Source organism: Octodon degus, unplaced genomic scaffold (assembly GCF_000260255.1).
Source record: "Octodon degus isolate 3935 unplaced genomic scaffold, OctDeg1.0 scaffold00041, whole genome shotgun sequence".
NCBI lineage: Eukaryota > Metazoa > Chordata > Mammalia > Rodentia > Octodontidae > Octodon > Octodon degus.
Genome location: NW_004524617.1, coordinates 3,101,343 through 3,126,295, shown reverse-complemented (window position 1 = coordinate 3,126,295; position 24,953 = coordinate 3,101,343). Strand labels below are relative to the sequence as shown.

The following is a 24,953-nucleotide window of genomic DNA, read 5'->3' as shown; positions in this document are numbered from 1 at the left end:
TGGTGTATCTGATTTATTCGGGCCTAAAGTTATTGTCAAATCCCATGGACCCTGCAGATAGGGACAAAAAATTCCCTTCCCTAGTATACAGTGGAATATTTTAAAGTTAAGGGTACCTATCTTGTAATATGTAAACTGAGTAAGAAAAAAATTTTAACAATTCTGAAAGAGATACTGACAACACTTTCTTGTAGAGGTATTACAGGAGGTCAGTTAGATGAATCTGTGTAGTTAGGGTTGTGCAAATGCTAGGTGTGCATCTATAATCATTATGCATTTCTCTCCCTGAAATATCAGTCAACACCTCCTTGCTGCTTTAAAATCAGATGAGAAAATAAGCAACTTCACTAAAATGTTCTATAGGAAAATGGAAGTCACTGAATATTTTCTCCAGTTTTCAGGCCTCAGACTTATTTATTCCTTTTTTCACCTTTAAACTCTATCTTATAACAAACTTCAAGTCCTCAGCAGATCCTTCTAAGGTGCATATGTGGGAGGGGGTCCTTTGATTGGAGGTACTACTTACGCTAAAGGATAAAAATTTAACAAAAGCAAAACTTCAACCTTGTCCTACATCTACAAATCATAACCCTTATTCCCAAGTGTCATGAAAAGAAGCTTCTTTTTAAACCCAATTTATTAGCCAACCTGGAAATGCAACAATATTGCTTTCATAAAACCAGGGAATTCTCAGTCTTTGTTCCTTTGAGACAAAGAATCAATGATGATTAAGGACATCCCTGACACATCTCAGGGAAGGGGGCACTAAAATTATAAATGCAACTTCAGGTAAACACAGGCCATTCAAGTCTATCAACAGCTTTCTCCATAATAAAAGCGAATTTCAGGCTGTAATGCACCTTACTACTTACTTTTGGCAAGCTCTAATTAAATACTAGGAAAAAAACAAAAATAGTGGTTAACACCCACGTTGGTTAATACCTAGGTAGTGTATACATTTTTTTCCTTTGGAAAAGGAAAATAGAAAATGAGTTTTCCCTGGAAGCACACAGGAAGGTGGCAGAAACAAGACGTTTTTGTTTTACAACCTGTCCATAAAACTGCCCTTGTGGACATGTTCCCTTAAAATGTTGCAGACTGCCACTGTTGCTGTGTGAGGAAAGGCCCTTTTCCTTTTCCTCTCACTTTTTTTTCTTTACACAGCAGAGGATGGAATCCAAGACCTCACACATGCTAGCTAAGTGCTTTACCACTAAGCTACACACCAAGCCCATTTTTACTTTAAGACAGAATCTCACTAAGTTGTCCAGGTTAGCCTCAAACTTGCACTCCTCTTGCCTCAGCCACCACCACAGCTACAATCACAGCTGTGAATACAGCCATGTGTCACTTGCACCTAGCTCTAACATGTTTTCTTACATACAGAAGGAAGCTCTGCATTGGTAACTTGAGGGGTTTTAATTATTTTCTGTGTTGTTACTCTGCTCAATCATGCTAAATAGGTTCACATTAGGTCCAAAGATGTGAAAATTAGTACATGAGAACTTTTAGACTCTTTTTTTCATTAATAGTCTAATGTACCCATGTGACAAATACCACAGCAAGATTACCTGAGTTTCCTTTTACTGAGTCTACTCTATGTCTGCATAGGTGAATGGGAAACACATGGAACAAAAAATGCAGAGTAAAAATAGCTCCACAGGGGAGCAAGGAAATTGCTCTGAAATAAAATGAGCAGAGGATGACACTGGAGCGAAATACTGTGCAGTGAGCACTGCTCAGGCCAGATGTGGTTAAATATAAGAACAATTCATCACAGAAGACTGCGACCATAGTTTTCAAAACACAGCAACCTGAATCTTGTTTTCATGACCAGTATGCATTACATATATGTATGTAGGTATGTATACAGTTTTTCTGAGACAGGTCTTGCTATATAGCCCCTTCAATGCTGTATGTAGCCCAAGATGCCTCTTACTTCAGCCTCCTGAATGCTGGGATTACAAGCATCTACCACCACACTGGGTTTCAAATATTTTAATGGAAGAAGATACTACAGCATTTGACGTCACTAAAGAAGGACCATATGGTGTCCCTCCAGCCTAAGGGATGTGGGGGTAAAAAAGGAGGGAGAAAGGCCAAAAAATGAATGACCCTCTTAGATCTCTTTGTTGTACAGAAAAAGTAATGAATGGGAAGAAAGACCTAACTCCAAGATCCCACCAATAGCTCCTACAGCTCTGGCTGTGCCTAATCAGCCTCTCAAACTTCTAGATACAAAAGTGGATATATTTTATAATGGTGGAGGAACTGCTGGGTGTCTATGACATATTCTTGCCCAGTCCATAGAAGGTGCTGAGGCAGGAGGGTGTGGTTAAGATTGGCATGGGAAAGTAGGCAGGACCTGTTAGTCCTAGGCCACATGAGCAGAACAGTTTGGAAAGTCCTGCACATGGATTTCTACAGACAATTAGGTAGGTTTGGGATAAGACGACCTAGTCGTGAAGCTAGTGTGGGAACTGTAAAAAAAGGACAGCAGCCATTAAGCTCTCACTATTGTGTCTCTTCATAATAGCTCGTGCTCATCGGTATTTTTTTTCTTTTCCTACTTTTACTTCACCCAAACTCACTCTCCAGAGCCCGTTTTTCTCCTACCTTTAATAAATATGAAATTTTGCTACCATTTATATTTGTTTCAACCAGTTCTTTGTTCAGGACAGGAAGAACCTAGGAATCACCCCTAGAAGGAGATCTGAGCACCCCAAATTCAGTAACTGTATCTGGGAAAGAAGATACTACTACTGATATCATTTGTTTCTATAGGGGGCTTCCATTTATAAAGAACATACCAAGTAAACCTCTGAAATGCAAGCAAGTCAGTGTACTCTGTGGTCTGAGAGTTAATCTCCAAGAATGGTGTTGGCGCCAGTTGTTCTGCTAAAATATGTACATGGCACCGTGGTGAAGGGAGTGAAAAGAAGTGACTTCTGGAGTTGGAACATAGCCCTGGGTTACAAGTCATTCCCACTATTTCCTGTTAACAGGAACAAAGACCATTTTTTCCTGGTCAGATCAATGGTGAGATCAGTGAAAACCACTGAGGTTTGGGGCTCACCACAGGAAGGATATGCACAGGGGCATAAGAAACCCCAACTGAGACTCCACTTCCTGCTCCCTGGCTCCTAAGCCTTTTGTGCTTTGATCCAAGTAACAACACATAGGGATCCTGATATGGCCCTTGCTGAGAGAGGACAATCTGAGTTTGCACCTGGCCACGCTGGCTCCCATGCTCAGTGGTAGCCTGTGGCTGTAATGCATATCCTGATTCAGTGTTGTTGGTTTATTGTATCCTGTTCCTAAAATGGAAATTGGTGAGCACTGTTTGGCAACTGAATTGTCTAACTGCCACCATTAGTGCAGGTAGCATCAGAAGTGAGATTGTTTATAAGACCACTACTCACTCTTAGCTAAAAATATGACCGAGGCACTATGTAGGGAAATAAAAGATAATTCTGATAAAAGGGAAGAACATGAACCCCAACGCTGGTAGCCAAGCTATCCCTGGCTTAAAGTAGCACAGGCTGTGAAATTGGTTATTGATAATACAACTTCTTAATGGAATCTGGAAATGACAGAACCTGAATTTAAGAAGCTAACAAACCGGATTAGAAGGGAACTGCAAACTGATGGCAGGGCCGATAAAAATTCAATCACTTGGGTGCTTGTTAGCAAAAGTTAAAGTTCCGAATCTCCTCTGGCAGCACTTCACTCTCTCTGGCCTGCAGGTGGAGTTCAAACCAAAGGAACTTGAGCAACTGTCACTTTTGACAAATGGGCTACATGTGTGAGGCCCACTACAATTTTAAAAAATCTTACAACCCGGCACACTTGTAACCCTCAACATGCTGAAGTTGGAGAATCCCAACCTGAGCCGACCTTGGGCAACTTGGCAGCACAGTGAGATCCAGTCCTAAAATACACATAAAAAGCCTGGGGTTGTAGCTCAGTGTGAAAATCCTCGGTACAATTATCAGTAGGGGAGGGGGGTGACTTAACAAGGTAACTTACAGATGTACCCTATTTGACCATAATTTCCTTTTTCAATCCCAGACGCAGAGTTACTGGGCTAGGCTAAAAAGAGCCTCAAAAGCTGGTATTACTCCAATAGAACATACTATGGTGATTAGTTGGAACTGAAGTGCAAAAATCCCACAGAGATCAATGGAATGGATTATATCTGCACCTTACCCAACTGGGGCTGTCATAAATGTTTCACTGCCTAGAGGGCAGAATAGCCCAATTTCTCTGCACTAATCCAATCTGATCCCTTATCATTGGGAAAATACTAAAAGGAAACCCTGCATGTCTTATTTTGCTACCAAATAAACATGGACTAGCCTGCTGACTGAATCCTGGGGCCTAATTTGTATCTGTAGCAGGGAGGATTTGGATTAAAATTAATGCCAAAGGAAGAAAGGTGAAATTGCTGATGTGGGGAAGAAAGCCACCAAATAGGTTTTGGAATAATGTGTTCCCACAAGTTTTGAGTCAGATACCCTTTGGGGTAAAGAACCCTGCTAAAAAAAATTCCCCTTTAAAGAGGCAGTAAGTGATCCAAGCAGTTGGCCAACTGGTGCATGAGAAGTTGTGAATTCTGGCTGGGAATCTGCCTCCATGGGCCAAAAGTAATGAGGCTATGTCTTTTCATTCTTATTTCATAGACATATCTGTTATTAAGCATCTGCACTAGAAAGTTCTCCATGGGAATATTTACCCAGTCCACCTCGAGGATGATGATTTATAACACTTTGGATGGACATCATTGTGGCCATTAATTATGATAATTAAGGTTTAAGAAAGTTAGTGGGTGTGTGGTAGATTTGTATGTTCATCTATCATTACATGTTAAAAAAACTAGCTTTCTGCTCTATTATTATGTGTGAATAGCTACAAATGGTTGAGGATGTCTCAGTTCCTTTTCTCTCAGTGCTGGGACAAAATACCTGACACCCAAAGTTAAGGAAGGAAAGGTTTATTTAGCTCACATTTTGTGGAGGCTTTAATCCATACTCGGCTGTCTCTAAGGCAGAGTGGCAATGACACAGAGCAGCTGCTCATGGTGGTGGAAAACATCAAAACAGTAAGAGCAAAAAAGGAAGAACAGAGACAGAAAACAAGCTGCTTTGCCTCCCTTAAATTGCATTCAGGTTATCTACCCCAGGCTGGGGCGAGCACCCAGACCCATAATCCTAGCACTGGATTATGAACTAATCACAAACTCATGACTGCATGAGGTTTTGGGGAGACATCTAGACACAACCCATAACAGAGGGATAATTGGGTCACTGAGAGAGAATTAAATTTAATTTAGTGGATTACTTTCCTGATGTGAGAAAGCCAGAGATTTTATGTGGATGGGTATGAAAATTTCTGTGGTATACCCAATGCACAATCCATGTAGGAGTGCCTACTATTCAAGTGATTTTGGCCTGAAAGACAGTATTTTTGAGCCTCAAATTCATTTCTTGGTTATATCAACGATGTCCAACAATGCACCTGGTGGACAAAGCACACTAGATCACTTAAAATAAAAGAAATGAAGTTAGGAACTGGGCTGGGAATACCTGGTCAGGTAGAATTCAGTGTGAAAAAGAGATAAATTGATGAAAAAGACCTCCTAGTACAAGGACACTCTGGGAGCAACTAATTACAGGAAGAAGGATAAGAAAGATAGCTTTCTTAGAATGACAGGAAAATAGAATCAATGCTTATTGGAGAACGGAAACTATAAGAAGTTTTTAGTAGCCTAGCATCAAGACCGAGTGCCAGCTATTCTTTTGCTAGCATGCACTCATCAGCACTGGAAGACTTTTAAACAGGTCTATGTTATCTTCCCTAGGAAACTGATGGATCTTATTACAGGACCTTTTCCTTTGAGGTACCAGGATCTGTCAAACCATATGTCGAGATAACATTAGTTTGGCTATGTCCTCAAAAGTCAACTTTTTTTTTCTCCTTTTCTTCTTGTGTTGGGGGTTAAACAAGGACCTTTGCACTGAGTAACATCCCCAGAACTTTTCTAGATGTTTTGAGACAGGGTCTTACTAAATTACTAAATTGTCCAGGCTGGGCCCAAACTTACGATTCTCATGCCTTAGTCTCTCAGAATGCTGAGTTTATAGTTGTCCACTCCCATGCCCAGCCTCAAGATGTTATTAATTGTGAAATGAAAGACATGGCCTTTAATGTATGTGAAAAAGTGATACACAACATATGGAAAAAGTAGGTTGGTGTATACAAGAGTGTTGTGGTTCATACATAGATGTTCCCCCAAAGCCTTATGAGCTGATAGGTGGGACTCTTGGGAGGTGACTGGACCATGGGGGTGTGACAGTTCATCAGTGGATTAGCCTACTGATGAGTTCACAGCTAAACATGATGTTGGGAGGTGAAGCCTGATTGGAGGAGGTGGGTCATGGGGGCAGGAAAGGGATGTCTCACTTTCTTCTTCCCTTGACCTTGTTCTTCCATGAGCTCTTTCTCCTCTGTAATGCCCCTATACCATGCTACCCTGTCTTGGAGTCAGAGAAGTATGAAAGCTCTACACGCTCTGAACCAAAATAAAGTTATCCTCCTTGAGGGAGCTGGGTAGACGCAGTCTACAGCTGTGGCTCCATCTCCTACCTTCAATGCCATTGTGGTACTGTAGCCTTTTCTGGCAACACACTGTAGATGTGTAATCCCTGTTACTGTGGATCCTATGAGTCTTACCTTCAGGATAGAACCCTGAGTAATAACCATTCTTAGTGCACTATCAAAAGATAAGAAGCATTTCTATAAAAGGACCACATTTTCCCCCTGGTTTGTCAGGGTAAGGGCAGAAACTGGAAGTTGTTGCTTCATTCAGACAATTCCAGGCTGAAAATCTCTATGATGTGTGACTTAGTTGCTGAACAAAGGGAAATTATTCTCGATTTCTTGTTGTTTGCAGAATGTCACATTTATCAACTGCAGTATATTTAGCCCTATGGCTTGGGCTCTCTCCAATACCCCCCAATAAACTAAATATATTTCCTTTGTTAAGTGCATTTTCACTTCTGCTCTTAGAAGCTGGCTCTATTTTTTAGAAGCCATACACTTATGGAATGTTATCAAAGCCACAGAAGGAGAAAGAAAATGACTATTACTTTTTCAGTTTTCACCAGCCATATGAAATAGCTCTTAAATCTTTCCTCCCAAAATTTTTCTCTTTGTCTCTGTTTTTCTTTGAAGTTTAGTTTTCATTCATAACACACTAAAGATACTATGCAGTTAGCAACATTAAACTGATTACAAACTGGGGACATGGCAGCCCTGTGGTGACACTCTTGATGTAACTAGCAAGTTCTCCATTGCAGACAGAATTGTGGTATTCGGTATTCTACAATATTGAAACTCAGACAAGGAAATCAAAAAATAAGATCAAGAGCTTAAGAGAGGTGTCAGTGCATACTTTCAAAAGCATCTGTAATTCAAACTCTTCACTGGCATCAGGAAATCACTGAGATAACATCATTGGTTTCCATCAAATTAAGAGTTAATACAAGGGCCTTTGGTAGGAAAGCTACCCAGGACAAGTTTTATTTGCCTATTCCACAGACAAAAGGTCTTTATCACGCCTTTGCAGATTTAGAAAGGACAAAAGGCTGGAAGATAAATCTAAGTAAATATAAAAATGAAGAGGAAAGTCTTAAATCACTTATTGAAAAGTTACTTAGTATCATGACCACATACTTTCTAAGGTCTGTTTTTAAAAATCTTTTTATTTGGTACTGGGTCTTGCTTCGCAGCTTGGACTCATGGTGTTCCTCCTGTGTCAGCTTCCTCAGTGCTGGAATTACAGGTGTGCACCCCCATGCCCAGATTCAGGGCTAACATGGTGTGCCCAGGGCTCCAGGGTGAGCACGGCATGCAGAACTACTGGGGGATCAGCTCAGGTCCTTGCGCTTGCCAGGCCGGCACTCAGACTATCTCCCCAGCCTCATACACACATTTTCAATAGTAAAAAGATTGGTGAATTCTTCACCCTCTCCTCTTACTATGCAAGGCACCCTCCTGGAATTCTTAGAGTTAAGTACCTAATTTAAATAAAACATCCTAATTTTGCTATCCTTGATTTTTTTTCAAATATGAGAAGTTATGCTGAAAAAGAAAATGCTAAGAATTTGAAATCTGTTTTAAAAGTAAAATGTAAAGAAATCAGCCTACATTCATAGCCTGACTTTATTCTAAGGTTTTCACCTCAGATGTCCAACATATTTTCCAGTATCAAATTCCCCCACTTGCCAATGTTTGTCAGAAATTATAATATACATTGAAATGATAGGCAAGAAAATATAAGGAAACAGAATTTTCTTTAAACTGGAAAAATAAACAATGCTCATTGCCAGGGTAAAAGGATGGTTATGGAAAGGGAAATCATTTTTAGAGATTAGAGATTAATCTAACTCAGAGTTCTTTTGTAGTATAACCTGGAACAGCTGGTTATCTCTTTTGAATTCGAGACTCTAACAAAAATATTCTATAGCGCTAATAACCAGTTCACCGTTCTTCTTTTATCAAAGGAAAGTAATATCTATGGAATGGGGCAGGGTCAAGAGAAGAAAATCCAGCAGACAACTCTGCATTCAGTTCCCACTCCATGCTACCTCAGCCTGCTTTGTGCTCACTGGGGCATATTCACAGGTCCTTAAGGAAACCCGAGGCCCGGGAGTCTTTTACAAACCACTTGAACTTGGCAATTACATAGCTGGAAAATACTAACTCTAGGCTACAAGCTCTGAAGAAACAGAAGTCTCCACTGACTTTCATTCATGTATTCATTCCATGAAAACACTGCACCTTACCTGGTTGGTGCCAGGTTTTTTGTCAAGCACTTGAAATACCAAGATGAAGAGGAAGAACCTACCTCTCTCTTTCCAAATAATTCTACTTCTAGCTTGTTTGCACCTGTGTAAAAACCCTGTACCAGTGATTCGCTGACTATCTTATTCATCCCTAAAGACTTGGTGGCCATGGTTCACAGTCCTTCCTCCCCCTGTTCAGGCCCCAACTCAGGATGGCATCAACCCTGGCATTGGCGACTTGTGTCACACTCTAGGCTCTCGGTCCTGTAATTTCCTACTCTCTCTCCCTGGAAGCTCACATCTGCTCCACCTCCACCACCTACTCAAACTGTCATATCCTAAACCAGCAATGGCCAACCTTTTAGAGTTTTCAATGATACAAACAGCCCATTGTGGCACATGTGCCACAGGCTCACCACTAATGCCCTAGAGCTTACCATGTGCTACCATTCATCCAGGCTCATTGGTGCTGAAAAAAAGAGCATCTGACTCACGTGACCCCTCTGACTACTTCTTAGCCTTCAACTCCTGCACCACCTCTCCTTCCACCCTCCTGAACAGCTGTCTTCTAGGTCTGTGCACCTCATAATTACCCACTGCCATCCCAAAGTCACAGCTGAGCTCACACAAAACACAACATTCTAACCACACTTTTGCCCCAATCTTCTCTTCTTTTTTTTAAAATGTATTTGGTACAGGGTCTTACTATGCAGCTCGTACTCCTAGTGATCCTCCTGTTTTCAGCCTCCCCAGAGCCGGGATTATAGGAATGTACCACCATGCCTGGTCTCTGAGGCCGGCTCAGTGCACCCTGGGCGGGGGCAGTGCAGCATGTGGTGCTGGGAATCAAGCCCCAGTCCCTGTGCTTGCCTAAGCTGGCACTTAGTCTGCAGAGCTATCCCATCAGCCCCCAGTCTTCACTTCTTGGAGCCCAACTGTGCTCTGCCAACTCTGCAACAGGACATCTGGTTTCTGAATGCTGGGTGTACTTGGGGAAATTATGGAGTATCGCAGAACCCCTATGGACTCTGGGTTCCATAGTGCTGGTTTCCAACTTAGCCGCATAGAGATAAACTTAGTCTTCACTTCATCAGCTTCAACTGCTAAACTGTATCAAAGGGACTCTTCAACTCCTTTAGATAGATATCCCTAACCTTCCTGCTGCTAAGTTTCTTAGTTACCTGCGCCTGTGCACATTCTTCCTCTACCCTACGTGTCACAGTGGGAGGGAAGCATCTCTTTCTGTCCTGAGCTCTGGATCACCTACCCATATCCTCTGAAAATGCACATTTTATCACTCCCTGAGCCAAATATTTTACCTACCTTCTCAAATACACACACGTATCTCACTAATTCCTCAGCCTCCTTGACCTAGCTTTAGGATTAAATTTTCTCCAGCAGTGCTTCATCCATAGCCATATTTAATATTCCCACCTTAACTCTCAGTGGGCCATCTACACCATCCATCTGAAATCTCACTGAACTACTAAATCCAGTGGACACCGTTCCCACTTTACCCCAGTATCCCAGCAAGATCTGACCCTAGTGAAAGATCCCTTCTTTCTCTCCTTGCATGCAGTGCCATTACAAGCTACTGGGACTTTCAAATCCCCTCCTGCCCATTCCTTTGATGTCCTCTGTTCAAAGTAACTCTTGTCACTCTGCAGCATCCTGGAGCCACTTCATCCTCTCCATAGTTGATTAAAAGCAAAATCTAACCCAGGCATAGTGGCATATACCTATGAGGCAAGCTCTCTATGAGAACGAGGCAAGATGATTCCAAGTTTGAGCCCAGCACGGACAACTTAGCAAGAGCCTGTCTCAAAACTTAAAAAAAATAAATAAAAGTCAAGGCTGGGACTATGTCTCAGGGAAAGACCCTGGGTTCAACATCAAGAACCAAAGAAAATAAAAACAAAGCATCTACGTGCTGATGATTCCTACATGTTGTTTACAGAGTTCTCCTCAGTACCACAGATTCATATCCAACTTGACCAGGCAAGTTCACCACTCAGCTGGTAGCTCAAGCCAAGAAGCTAAGACTATTGCTTTATCCCTCTTTGCCCACATCACTACCTTTCACCCACCGCCAAGGACTGACAAATCTAGCTCCTAAATATTTCTAAACTCTTTCCAACACTTATCTCCACTCCTTGTTTGCTAAATCAGGCCACCATATTACCAGTTTCTATTTCTACCACAGGTCTCTCTCCTGTCAGTCACACAATCCCTTAATCAATGCTTGGTTTCACAGCCAAATTTATTTTTCCAAATGAAAATTTGATCATGTCACTCCATTGCCAAAATCTCTCCAACCGCTCCCCACTGACCTCTAAATTTTTTAACTTTGCTTTCAAAGCCTTTCACAATCTGCCTTCTGCTTCTGTCTCCAGCCTAATATTTCACAATAGCCCTCTGTGGAATTCTGTGCTTTCGCCACACTGAGGTATTTTCAGTTACGGTGCATCATGCTTTGTTTGCACTCAGGCCCTCAGAACACAAGCCTTCCTTCTGACTCTACTTACCTCTCTGGACTCACCTACCTAACACACTGCCACTCAAGCACTGCAAACGTCCTCTGAACCCCACCTCACAAAGCACCCCATTATTCCACTATGACACAACTAAATAAGTGATGCTGAAATTATCTTGTACTTTTCTTAAGTGCCTCTATATAGCCTAAAAATAGTGATACCACCTCTAGGTTTTTACTTACATCATGGACAGTTTTGATGACTTTACATATACTTCTGCCTAAATCTACATATTTGATAGATTCCCTGGCTATTTCTTAATTACATCGGAAGTTCGTTCATGGTAGGGACTACGACTGTCTGTTTCTTGGAGATATCATCAATGCATAGGGACAACCAAGCAACATTACACCATAAATCACTTTTTAAATTTTAAGGCACAATACTAGAGATTGAACCCAGGGCCTTTGTACTAAGCTCTATCTCTAGACCTTTCATAATACTTTTTTTTTTTTTTGGTATCACAGATCGAACTTCAGACCTTGCACTTCCCAGGCAGGCATTTATGTCACTGAGCTATGTCCCTAGCTATTTTTTGTTTTGGTTTGTGATAAGGTCTTTTTTTTATTTTTTATTTTTTGGCGGAACTACGGATTGAACTCAGGCCCTTGCTGTCATAAGGTCTTTTTTTTTTTCTTTTCAAAGTTTTATTGATAATGTCATAAGGTCTTAATAATCCACCAAACTGCCCAGGCTAGGCCCGCACATGCAATTCTCTTGTCTCAGCCTCCAAAAGTGCTGGAATTACAGGTATGTACCACCATGACCAGCTTCACTTTGTTGATAACAGAATGTATATATAAATTATCTGATGAAAAGACTATCGAATACTTTAGGATTTCTCCATAAATAGATGGTAAAAAGAAAAGCAACTCAGTCATTTTTTTCTCCAACACAGCATTCATCTAAATATTAACATGCAAACACATGTGTGAACTTGGTTTGGATAAGTTAGTCATAACCTTCTATCACTACATACACTTTGCAAGAAGAAGAAAAATGTAATGGGAGATAGAATACAAGTTTCATAAAGATAATTACAGAAATTGATGTCACTTATTACAAATAAAAAAATACCAGTATCTTAGCGATATAATAGCTGAGGAGTACTCACAGAAATAATTCTAAATATAATAGTGGAGGATTAACACTAAGCCAAAAGTAGATACTTGTGCATTTTCCCAAAAATAAGATCTAGCTAGAAAATACTCAGCCTTGAAAACTAGAAATCAAAAATACTGGTCCCAGGTAGCTTGCCCTTGCCTAACCTCCCTTCCTAGCCACTGAGCAAGCGAATAGTGATGACAGTAGGCTGACTGGGCTGGCAGTTTTGATCTCTGGTTTTCAAAGCTGATTATTTTCAAACTAAGTCTAATTCTGAGGAAAAGAGGGATGTTTTTGGTGGCACTAGGAATTGAAGCCAGGAACTCATGCATGTTAGGCAAACACTACCACTGAGCAAGATCCCCAGCCCCAAGACACTTAAAGAATGAGAGCTATGTGGCAACAGACCTTGTGCAAGCTAACTTATACCGGGAAAGATACCTGCAAGTCGCTCGTTTTTTTTTTTTTTTTTTCCTTTTTAAGCAAACTGAGTAAAATTTTTAAGTGCTGATTAATACTTACGGCAAAGGGCTTTCTGCAGTCTTCGGAGCTTCATGGCAGTTCTATAGGCTGAGAACCTCACATTATTCAGGTCAGCTGAAGAGAAAAGGGAGGAAACAAGAGATCATTTTGTTATTTCACATCAGAAAGCACAGACAAAAGCACCCCCCCCATGAATTACCAGCAACTATAAAAATAGGTTACAAAAAAAATCTCAAAAAGAAAAAAAAAATCTCATGTTTATGCTCCAAGTTTGGGGAGGGGGCTGAAATTCTGCTGATCTGGAGTTTTGTGGGGGGGGAATCCTTCCGTCCTTTGACAATCAGGAAGGTTAAGTTCTGTAAAGGACTACAGAGCCAGAGCCTGCAGGACATTCATGTGGTCCTTGCTCCCAAAAGGGAAAAGAAGGACAGCCATTGTTTTTCTTCCTAGGCTGTAATCTAGATCCACTGTAGTGAGTCTGTGCTGCACAAGAGTAAAGAGAACAAGGAATACATAATAGAAATACCTATAAGAACTTAGCCAACAACCAAATACCAATACAATGACTTTACTGGTTATAAAAGTTACAAACGAAAAAAAATTACACATCCTTGCTGTGGAAAATTGCAAAATTAAAAGGAAATATAATGCCGAGGAAATAAATCATCCTTAATCTCATATTACAAAAGATAGGTCCTGTTACCATTTTGAGCATTTCTTACTTGACACATGTACCTCTGTATCAAATGGAGTTTGACATGCAACTGAAACTAAAACAAATTTAAATATTTTTCTTTAAGACAACACAACATCGTAATGTATTTATCATGTACAGCATGTTTTACTGTCTACATATACACCATGGAATGGTTGCACCTAGCTAATTAATACACATTACCTCAGAAAGTTAGTATTTTATGGTGAGAACACCTAACATTTATCTCTCAGAGTTTTTCAATAATATAATATTTCATAATTAGCTCTAGCCACCAAACTGTACAACAGATTTCTTGAAGTTATTCCTGCTGACTGAAATTTTGTACTCTTTGGTCAACAACTAGTTTTATATTCTACAGCACAATCACTCTGATATTTAGCAAAGAATAACAGTTCAACGATTTATTCTACTATTTTCTATATTTATCTCTTAAGCCGTGACTAAAATCACCTACCAGGAAGCCATATTCAGAGAATGTCCTTAGTTTAGGCTTGAGACACCACTGGCTATATTTCTTTTCTAGTGTTTCTTGTATATTTGTTTAGAAAAAAAAACAGCTCCAAAAAGCTCCTACAAGAACTCCATCACCTACTCCCGTGTATTTTTCAGAAATTTAATACATAACCACTACCTCAAACAGCAGGCCTGATCCAGCTAGGTGACTGACTAAAAGGCTGAATGAATAAATGAACAGAAGAATAAAAAAATGTCATATTTTAAAGTAAAAATCATGGTAGACATGATTAACTGACCTAATTAAAGGGCACCCATAAACTACTTCTAATGATCTTTTTTTTCTTTCTTTTTTTTTTTCTGTGCAGGGTCTCACTACATGGGTTGTAGTGATCCTCTTGCTTTCTGCCTCCCCATGGCTGGGATTACAGGCACGCGCCACTGCGCCCGGACTCCATCACCGGCTCAGCATGCCCCAGGGCGGGGCCGGCGCAGCAACTGGAGCCAGGGATCAAACCCTGGTCCTGCGCTTCGTTGAGCAAGCACTTAGTCCGCTGAGCTGTACCGCCGGCCCTCTAATGATCTTAACAGACAATAATTTAATCAATACCTCAAGTCTCTTAGGTCAACTTTACTGGATCAACATTTATGTCTATGCAGACACCAAACCTAAAAGCCTGAATTTAAATTAGGGAGAAGAAAACAATGTCTAATTTATTTTAAGCTATGATACATAAATTTTTCAAGACTGACATTACCATATATAATGGTGAAGATATGGAGCAACTGGAACTCTTATTCACGGCCAGTAGGAATGTAAAATAGTGCAATCTTGGGAAATCAATTTAGCTGTTGCTTATGAAAGCAAGCATGTATCTGCCTGACAACCCACATATTCTATTCCTAAATTTTATCCAAAAGAAATAAACAACATGTCCACAAAAAGATGCGTACAGCAGCTTTATTCACACTCGCCAAACCCCGGAAACAAAACACTGAGCTGTTAGATAGACACAAGCTGTGGCAGAGTCACGCAATGAACACTACCCTGCAGTAGAAAAGCAAATAACTACAGATAATTCAATAATATAAACTGACCTGAACCACACTAAGATAGGTTTGGCATTTATTCTAAAACTATATACTTGGCAAAACATACTCATAAGAGAGCTGTGTTGGGATGGGTTGAACCGTTCACAAATGAATACAAAGGTATTTTCTAGTTGGCTGAAATATATTTGATTGGCAGTTACAGAAGTGTATGTTTGTCAAACTGTGCACTTAATATGGAAGTGTCTTATGGTGTTTAAATTATGCCATAGTAAAGTAAATGGTAAGGGTTTAAAAAGAAACCCTCACGTGGACAGGACAACATGATGTATGAGTGTGTTAGCTTAAGCTACGCTGTAGAGGTGGTCAGTTGTCTTAATCAGGAATGCACACTCCAGGGGTGGCTGGCTAGCAATTAATCAAAAAGCCTCACTCTAGAGGTGGCCACTATTAGTGCTTCAGCTATATTTAGCTCCTATTACGCTAGGGGTTTCATTAATTATCCTAATTAATGTTAGACAGGCTTGCACTGGTGATATTAGTAGTTTGCAAAATATGAGGATTATTGAAAAAGATTTAGAAACATGAACTGGGTTTAAGAAGAATCTAGTAACTCCTACATCTTTGGAAATGGTGCCCTAGGCTGGAATCCAAACAATCCAGCTGAGGTTTATTGGATCTTAGTTGCATGACTGAATGAGATGATTGATAGAACCCTGCTATAAGATTCATCATTTTCAAGTCTGACTGGAGGGCTCATTTAAAAATATAGATGTACCCTAGATTTTCTTATCTAGTATGTCTGGGAACCTGTGCACTCACCTCCACCACTTTTTTTTTTTACAGCAGTACTAGGGATTAAACTCAGAAAGAGTTGAACTACAACCAGCACATCCTTCCTCTCCTTTATTTTGGAATGGGACCACATAAAAGTTGTCCAGGCTGGCCTTGAACTTATAACATTTCTGCCTCGGGCTCTTGAGTAGCTCACATTACAGGCCAGCACTACTGTGTCCTGCTGGTCCCCTGTTTGATGAACATCAACAAGATATTCAATAATTTAAAAGCATTCAAAGTCATCTTGAGGGCCGGCCAAATAGCTCAGTGGATTAAAGTGCCTTCAAGCAGGCACAGGGGCCAGGGATTCGATCCCTGGGCCTGCCATGCCATGCCGGCCCCTCCCCTGGAGCGCGCTGAGACAGTAATCGAGCAGCAATTGGGACTGGGCGTGGTGGTGTGTGCCTGTAATCCCAGCTCTTGGGATACTGTAAACAGGCAGATCACTACGATAGGAGTCTGATCTAGTAGTGAGACCCTGAATACCCTGAAGACCCTTTCCTAAAAGAAACACACACACACACACACACACACACACACACACACACACACAAGTCATCTTGAAAGATATTATATGTGTAAGATCCTTCTTAAAGTAAATTAACTTCCCTTGACCTGTTCTCTGGTAGAGATCTTAATTTTCTGGGTCTCTCTAGTTTTCCTCCTTGTCTCCCCCAAGAGGCAGAGTTATTCCCCTGCTTCTTGTCCCCATTTAGCAATGTTTACTTCTCTGAATGGTCTCAATTCATGCTAACAGCTGTCTTGTGGCATTAATTCATAGGAAATCAGTTCCTGCCCTCCGCTCCAGCCTGGTGTTACAGCATCGAGCAGTACAATCAGGTTTTTCGTATGCTTGCAAGTGGACTTCCTTCACACATAGTCATGATCAAGTCCCTCTGACTCTTTATAAAATAAGCAACACACAAACGGGTGCAGATGGTCAAATGTTTTCCCCAAATAGCAGCCTATCGCAGGTTCCATAGAATGAGCCTCCAACCTCAAATTTTCTTTGATCCATTTACTTATGCCATGTAGCAAGCAATGGCCTTGCTCACTGTTACTGGTACAGAGTTTCTCTTATTTTCTCTTTTCTTTCTAATCCTTTTTCAGCAGCCTCTTAACTGTTTTCCTCAGTTTCCTATTCACTCTCTCTCAAAACTCCAAGATCCCTCTCTGATGACCCCAGTTTGACTCCCGTTGCCAATTCTCATGGTTCTATTTAGAATTCAAATGGCCCAAATAAGCTCAGACACCCCATCCAAATCTCAGAGTTCATATCAAGAATTAGCAAATTTTAAGAGCCAGGGCTCCAAATGAGAGAGAAAAGAGTGATGTGATTCTTCCAGGGTTTGGATCACTGGGCAAAAATATCAAGAGACAAGAATCTGGAACACTCCTGCAGTAGCTATGCTATATCAGCTTCCCTAAAGCAGTTCTAACTTTCCTGTCTTCAAGATCCTTCTAATTATGACACATTCTGCCTCCAGTTAATCCTCCCTGACACCCTTCCATCACTGCACTTCCAAACCACTGTGAAGAACATGCCTTCTGCTACCAGTTTGCCATGCACCACAGTCTAACCCATTCTTCAACAGTGAGTCAGGAATATCAGAAGAAACTAGCAAGGAGCATGGCTAGATTCCAACATAATTCTACGGAAGCCATCCAAGGACACATCCAGGAATCATCAGCAAATCACAATGGATTTCTAGCATCCTGAAAGTCCTACTCAAAAGAGTGAGCCACCTTAAGGCTGCAAGTGTTGCTAAGGATCTGCTGCACCACCCCCTCTGGTTTACAGCTGGGAGAGAGAAGTCTGCTCTCGTGAAAGTGTGTAGGATGCACATAGAAACCTCAAGATGTGACACAGCTGCAAACAATGTGACACTGTCCTGGACTGAAGCTTGAGATGACTGTGTAGCTAAAATATGCATGCAGTTTAATATACTGAAGCTCCTCATTCCCGTGGCCCATGGGAGGCTGGCCTCCAGTCTCCCCAGCAGCTGCTTTTCCAGGACTCTGATCCAAGCTGTAATGAGCTCACTAGCTCCTGTGGCCGGAACTCAAAAGCAGTGAGTCTATCCAAGAAACAAGTTATACCATGTTTTCCCAGCAGCTTTAGCCTTCAGAAGGCTAAAACTGCTCAACAGTACATTCCCCTTTCTAACCTGTATTACTGTGTTGAGTGCTAGTTCTAGCCTAGAAATAGCAAAATCTAGAAACTTAAGCAAATATCAAAGCATCTACCTATTCTGGAGTTGAATTACTAACTACTGAAGTGATGGCCTGTTCACCTCCTGAGATACAAAACAAGTAACAGGGATTTTTGCCCCACTGTATAGTCTATGAACTTCTTTTTTTTTGTATTTAGTACAGGGTTTACAGGGTCTCACTACACAGATCGGACTCATAGTGATCTTCCTGTTTTCAGCCTCCCAAGTGCTGGGATTATAGGTGCCTACCACCATACCCAGTCTAAAATGTTCTTTAAAGCCTTCCTGTCTTGGGCTGGCTCCAGGTTTAAATTTTTCTTTCCGGTACCAGGGATTGAATTCAGGACCTTGTGCTTGCCAGTCAGGCACTTATGCTGCTGAGCAATATCCCCAGTTTTAATTTTTTTTCCATATGAACTTCTCTTGACTGATAACTATCTCACATTTACAATGCTTATTTCACTGTGAGGTAGCAGTCAGAGGTGTCAAACTCATCAGAAAATAACGACTGGCCAGCTTTTAATCACAAATCAATGCATGTTGGACACACATTTATAAAAAGAGTGGGAAACAACTGAGCATGTTAAAGTAATAGGAAAATTCAGAAGATATAGAAAGAAAACATTAAGCCCCTTCTTTTGTGTTCACTTTACAACTCATTTCTGCCTTATAATACTGCCAAAATGCCTGCTATCTCTAAATAACCTAAGCTCTCGAATTTAAAAACAAGGAACACTACAGTCCAGCTTTCCAATGGCTTATGGAGATTTTTTGGAAAAGTCCAAATGTCCAAACAGTATGCTTATCTGTTAGGTAGAAAGAATGATAATGACCTCATAAAACTGATGAATGGAAAGGGTTGCATAGCCAAAGATTATTCCAACAGATAAATCAGTCCTGTGATCTTTGTATTGTCCTACTAACTTTATTTCCCAGAAGAAATTTAATCCAAATCTCCCAGGTGATCATGAATGAAAAATAAAATTGAAAGGAAGTATATTTTTGTCACAGTTCCAAATTCAGTGCTTGGCAATCAATATGCATTGACCTACCACTGTATATCTATTCACCTAATTTTCCAAGGAAAATAAAACAGGGCAGTCTCCCCACCACCTATTTCAGGAAAGAAAGTGAATGAATTTAAAGTAACTTCCCACTCCTTAGAATGTTCTCATAGTCTCTTGACAGGGAAAGCATTTTTGCTAGCTTAAACTCAACTACAACGGGCAAGCACCACAGGTTGTAACGAGTCTGGAAAAAAGAACTGAGTAACTGAAATCTGATTTAAAAGCAAAGCAAGCCAGGATATCCAGGCTTCAGCAACTGAGGATCACTGGAACCAAATGAAGAACAAATCAAGCAGTTGGGAACATACCTTTAAAGAATTAGCTGGAAGAAGAGGAACATTATTAACACATCATTAAGTGGCTTCCAACTTTTTAGATATATTTCAGGCCTGTTCAAATCTAAACTCATTAAAACCTCATCATCAACACTGAGTTTTACTTCAATGGGGAAAAAATAAACCCATACACAGATAAATAGGAATTATACATTCATACTTGAATGAACCGCAGAAGGCCCAGGCTGTGAATTTATAATTACTGTCAAGTTATGCTTCCAGATGTGAAATGGTTATTACTTATTTGGCACCAGTGAGTTTCTAAAATTCTAGTAAAATATCTGGTATAGCATAAAATGCAAGACTTTAAAACTGAGGACAAAAGGAAGAGGCTCGTTCTTTCTTCAAAGACAGAAAACACAGACGTGCAGCTGAAACAAAAGCAGCAAGTCGGGACCAGGGAGATGGCTCAGTGGAATAAGCACTTCCCTCGCAAGTGCAAGGGTCTGAGTTCAATCTCTGGTTCCGGCAAAAGCAGCAAGTCCTGGCCCTGGCCAACCCCAGGCCTGCCTCTGCACCTCCTCACCTTGCCTTAGCACCTGCTCACCTTGCCTTAGCCACACTGGGACAGCAGAATAGAAATTCACAGGGGTTCTGCTCATTGCTGGCAGCTCAGGTACGTTTGGTGAGAAGCAGTATCTGTAACAAATGGCTAAGATAGTTTCTTACGGGAACTATGCATCTTACGGACCATTTCTGGGGGCCAACCTTATGATGGAGAGCTGACTCACACCCATACTGCTGCACCTCATTCCTATCACTGAAGTTCCAAAGCCAGAAGGGTCTGGCTCTAATCCGCCCCCCCCCAAATATTGTACACACAGACATGCACTGACCATAAGGATTACAAAGCTCTAAAGCAAGCCATCCATGGATAGTGGTGTATGCTCCAGGACTTAGTAGGCTGAGGCAGGAGGCTTGGTAGGAGTTCAAGGCCAACCTAGGTTACACAGTGAGTTCAAGGCCAGCCAATACTACAAAGCAAGACCCTGTCATGATTTTTAAAAAAAAGCCTTTAAAGCAGTTTTGTCTATAAAAAGCCCTTCTTAATCACTAGTCATTTTATATTGCATAATTACATACCGTAATATACCACAAGCAACTTCAAAATGTCATTAGTATCATTTTAAATATACTTTTCTTATAAGTTACTAAGGACCACACACTCAGATTTATTTGCTCACTGCTGACCAAATCAAAGGGAGACATTTATTTTGGTAAAATGGAAAAAGATTTCATTTGAAGCTAGGGCTGAGGAGACAAAGGGGCCCATTTGCTGTCATCTCAAAGAGGACAGGAATGTTGGGGTCTTTTATAGAAAGACTACCTCCATGGATGGCCTACAAGACAATAGCTTTGTGCAAGCTTGGCTTGGCCCTCGCAGGACTCCAGTTTTCTGTCTAGTACCTCTGGGAATGGAATGGGACATGACCTTCTGCTGTGAGGGTCTGTGTATCTGCCCATTCATCTGGATTTGGGAGAGGTGATGTGGACTCTCTATGCTGTGGGCTTGAGAAAGTCTCTTAAAGGAGAAAATCCTTTAACCTTCCATTTTATGGTACCAATTATTCTTGTTTTTATAAAAATATTTATGTTATACACTTAAAAGAATACTAGCAATTTTTAAATACCTATTAGGGGAAAGTGTTATCAAAAGTACAGGAGATTGACTGAACCCATGAATTTTTGTACTGAGAGTGCTTATATAGAATAAATTTTATTTTTTTCCAAGTAATAGGGGTTGAATCCAGGGCCTTCATACTGAGCTACATTCCCAGCTATGTTCAAATTTTTTAGCCTGAGACAGGGTCTCACTAAGCTACTATGTTGTCCAGACTGGGCTCAAACTTTTGAGCTCTATGACTCAGCCTCCCCGAGTGCTGGGATTACAAGGACACACCACCACTCTCAACTTCAACCTGCTTATACATTTTTAAGAGACCCATCAATCCATAATCCCTTCAGTACTTACTGGGCACATAACATGGGCCAGGGACCATGGCAGGGACATGGAATGCACTGGTAACCAAACTAGATTTCTGCCCTCTTTGAGTAAGCAGTCTAGTGAAGGGGATGGATGGTAACAAAACGTTCACATGTACTGTGGTAAATTGCTATAGGAAACACATAGGAAGCAGCAAGCCTGTACACACAGGGAAACACATGTCAGGCAGGCTTGTCTGAGAAAGTGAAATGGAAGCCAAGACCTAAAGGATGATGGGAGCGAGCCAGGTGATGAGTAGGCAGAGCACAGCAGGGTAACAGTTCAGCACATGTAAAAATAGGTCTGAAACAGAGAAGAGTGTGGGCCAGTAGGAATCCTTAGAAGGGCAATTTTGCTGAAATCTCAGAGATGAGGGAAGCCAGGCACAGTGTTATACTCCTATAATCCCAGCTACTAAAGAGCCTTGGGGAGGCTGAGACAGGCTGACGGTAAGTTTGAGGCCAGCCTGGGCAAATCAGTGAGATTTTGCCTCAATAAATAAAGGGAGGGGGGAGGGCCAGCAAGATAGCTCAGTAGACAGGCTATGCCGGTCCCTCCCCCAGGCGTGATGAGCTGGCCACCAAGACCAGGTGTGGAGTCATACACCTGTAATCCTAGCACTGGGGAGGCTGAAAACTGGAGGATCACTATGAGTCTGAGCTGCATAGTGAGACTCTACCAAATACATAAAAATAAAATACAATTTAAGAAATAAAGGCAGAGCAGAAGGGAAGGATAAGCAAGGGGCAACATAGCTCAGTTCTCCCTGGATTCATCTCACACAAAACAAAAACAAAACCAGAGAATGAGGAGGAAAAATAGCCCCAGATAAAGCCTCTCCAAGATGCAGGGGGAAATTGGTAGCAAGGCCCTGCTCATCTCCCTCAGGACATACAGCCTTAGAACTTCTAATTAAACACAGCATATGAAACTGACTCTAGCCTCTCATCCTGACACCATGCTAGAATGACTGAAAGGAGATTGAAAATTATATTGAACAAAATAAATAGGTAAAATGACACTGACCCAAAAGGAAAGAAAGAGAACAGATGAGCTAGCTTTAGACATGATCCAGTGGTAACTAATTTAGGAGACCAGAGATATCCCAAGCTAATTTGATTGAGTAGTACAGGACAAGGAAGTTCGGCAGAGATAACGAGGAACTAGCAAGAAATATGCTAGTTCTTTCAATCCAGGAGTCTCAAAAATTAGAGGCCCCAGGTTTCTCAAAAAGCCAAACTCTGGCTGCAAATGGAAGGCCCAGGAGGAAGTCTTCTCTTCAGATCTAAATACTTTCTTTCCTACCCCATACAGCCAGGCATCCTTGCCACCTGCTGCTTGGCCCTGCCAAAAAGCCTGGAGTCTATGCCCAAGGGAAGCTGTGCCAGACAGCAAGGGTACAACACGGCCAGGGAAGGTGTGGAGTGGGAAAGGGTACTGGAAGCAGAGGGCTGAGAGCCAGGTTGGCACACTGGAAAGAAAAAAAAGGAAATCCTTAACTTCATTTTTTTGCTACTGAATTCCATATTTAGTTGGCCATTTCCTCTGTGTCAACTCATTTAAAAAGTTCTTCTACCTATCCTGGGCTGTATCTGCAATCCTCGTGTTTGGAGGGAGCTTGAACTTCAGTGAGGCCCCCTGCCATGGCATTACTTCCTTTATTCATCACTGATTCTTTTGGGTGTTAGGGATGGGACCCAGGCCCTTACCCCCGTGAGGCAAGTGTTCTAGCACTGCAATTCACCCTAGCCTTGTCACTTGCCATGGTCCTCATGTCCTAATTATAACCACACCAGCTTAACCCAACACAAGTTGCTTCTCCTCTCCCTTTTGGCAAGAGGCTTACAGACAATTTTTACTGTTGGGAAGGATGCCATTGCCCTCTTTCTCCAGCTGAGAACTTCAGTCACAACTCTTCCAGTTTTCTCAGTCCTAACATAGGTCACTCCGTTATGTACAGAACTCTCAGAAGTACACGGAGTTATAATAGTGTCCGTCCTTCACCACTATTCTAAGCTTCCTTAATTAACCAATCTTACTGGTCTCACTTCGTAAGTGAACACATCACAGAGTCTCCAGGGCTGACCCAGTTTAATTAAGTTTTACTCCTTATAATGAAGACATTAAAAATTACTAAATGTGACTTAATTTGTACATCTTTGTAAAGCTTGTCATGTACCCAAATCCACAGTTCAATTAAAAAATATATCTGTGCCCTAACATTTTTGGATTGCAAATACATGACTGACATGGCCTGTTTTGATTTTCCCATCCCCTCTCACAGTTGGAGAATTTGTGAAAAACTTGCTTTCATGATGAAAATAAACAGCAGTCAATCTCTTCATCCCTTTTATCACTAGCCTCATCTTTCTCCCTGTGTGGTTTAACAAAGTCTCAACAGACTTTCCTAAATGCTAACGTTCCTTCCTTGTCTTGATCCTCTCAGCTTACTTATTACTACATCCTTATCTCCCCAAGATTTCAACATATGATCTTTCTCCCCAGGCCACCAGCTCTTTCAGTGACTTCTCAGGTAACCGTAGACCATAGAGGTCACAAAACTGATTGGATTTAGCTTGCAGATTGGTCACTATTAGCTCACAGAAAGGTTTTTTCTTCTTTTAAGTCATTGAGACCCATGTGCCATTCCTTAAAAAGCCTGGTGATTTTTCATTGTACACCTTCTCTGAAAGAACCCGGAAGATTGGACCCTTGGGGCCCACATTCTTGTATGACAATAGCCCTTCAGCCCTAACTGAAGCTTTTCAGGTTGCCCCAGTTCCCACTGGCTACCCTCACTCATTTAAATCTCTAGCTTTGCCACAAGAGGCATTTCTTTTTAGATTCTGATGTTAGGGCTCTCACTGTCCTGAAAGATTCACTTTTGCCCCTCAGTTACATTCTGTGTCTTTTTCTCACCCCCAAGCTCTTATACTGGGGTCCCTCCAATAACTAGTCATTATTTGGCTTTCACTCAAATTGCTCTATGGAAACAGTTGTTATAGGATTTTCCAAAGCCTTTCCAGCTATGAACTTCTTGGCCTCCACCCTTTCCCAATGGGTGCTAACCAAATGATTGTGCCACCAAAAATATGGCCTTGATGCACTTATCCAGCACTAGGAACAGATGGGAAGACAGATCAGGAAACCCTTGATCTGGCGTCCAAGCATACTTCAAAGTAAGCAATTTATTTTATTTTTATTTTATTTATTTGAGAGAGAGAGAGAGAGAGAGAGAGAGAGAGAGAGTGTGGTGTGTGTGTGTGGCCAGCTCAGCCCACCAGGGGGCGGGGCTGGCTGGCATGTGGTGCTGGGGGATTGAACCGCGG

The 24,953-nt window shown here is 41.3% G+C and overlaps 1 protein-coding gene across 8 annotated transcripts in view; it reads right to left on the bottom strand.

The window, feature by feature from the left end:
- Window positions 1–24,953, bottom strand: part of Dmd (dystrophin) — a 1,613,500-nt gene that overhangs the window by 95,340 nt on the left and 1,493,207 nt on the right. For all 8 annotated transcript variants that reach the window (XM_023715436.1, XM_023715435.1, XM_023715434.1 and 5 more), the window contains one exon: window positions 13,007–13,081. In XM_023715436.1, the coding sequence (XP_023571204.1) occupies window positions 13,007–13,081 (75 nt within the window). The remainder of the gene's footprint in view (window positions 1–13,006; window positions 13,082–24,953) is intronic.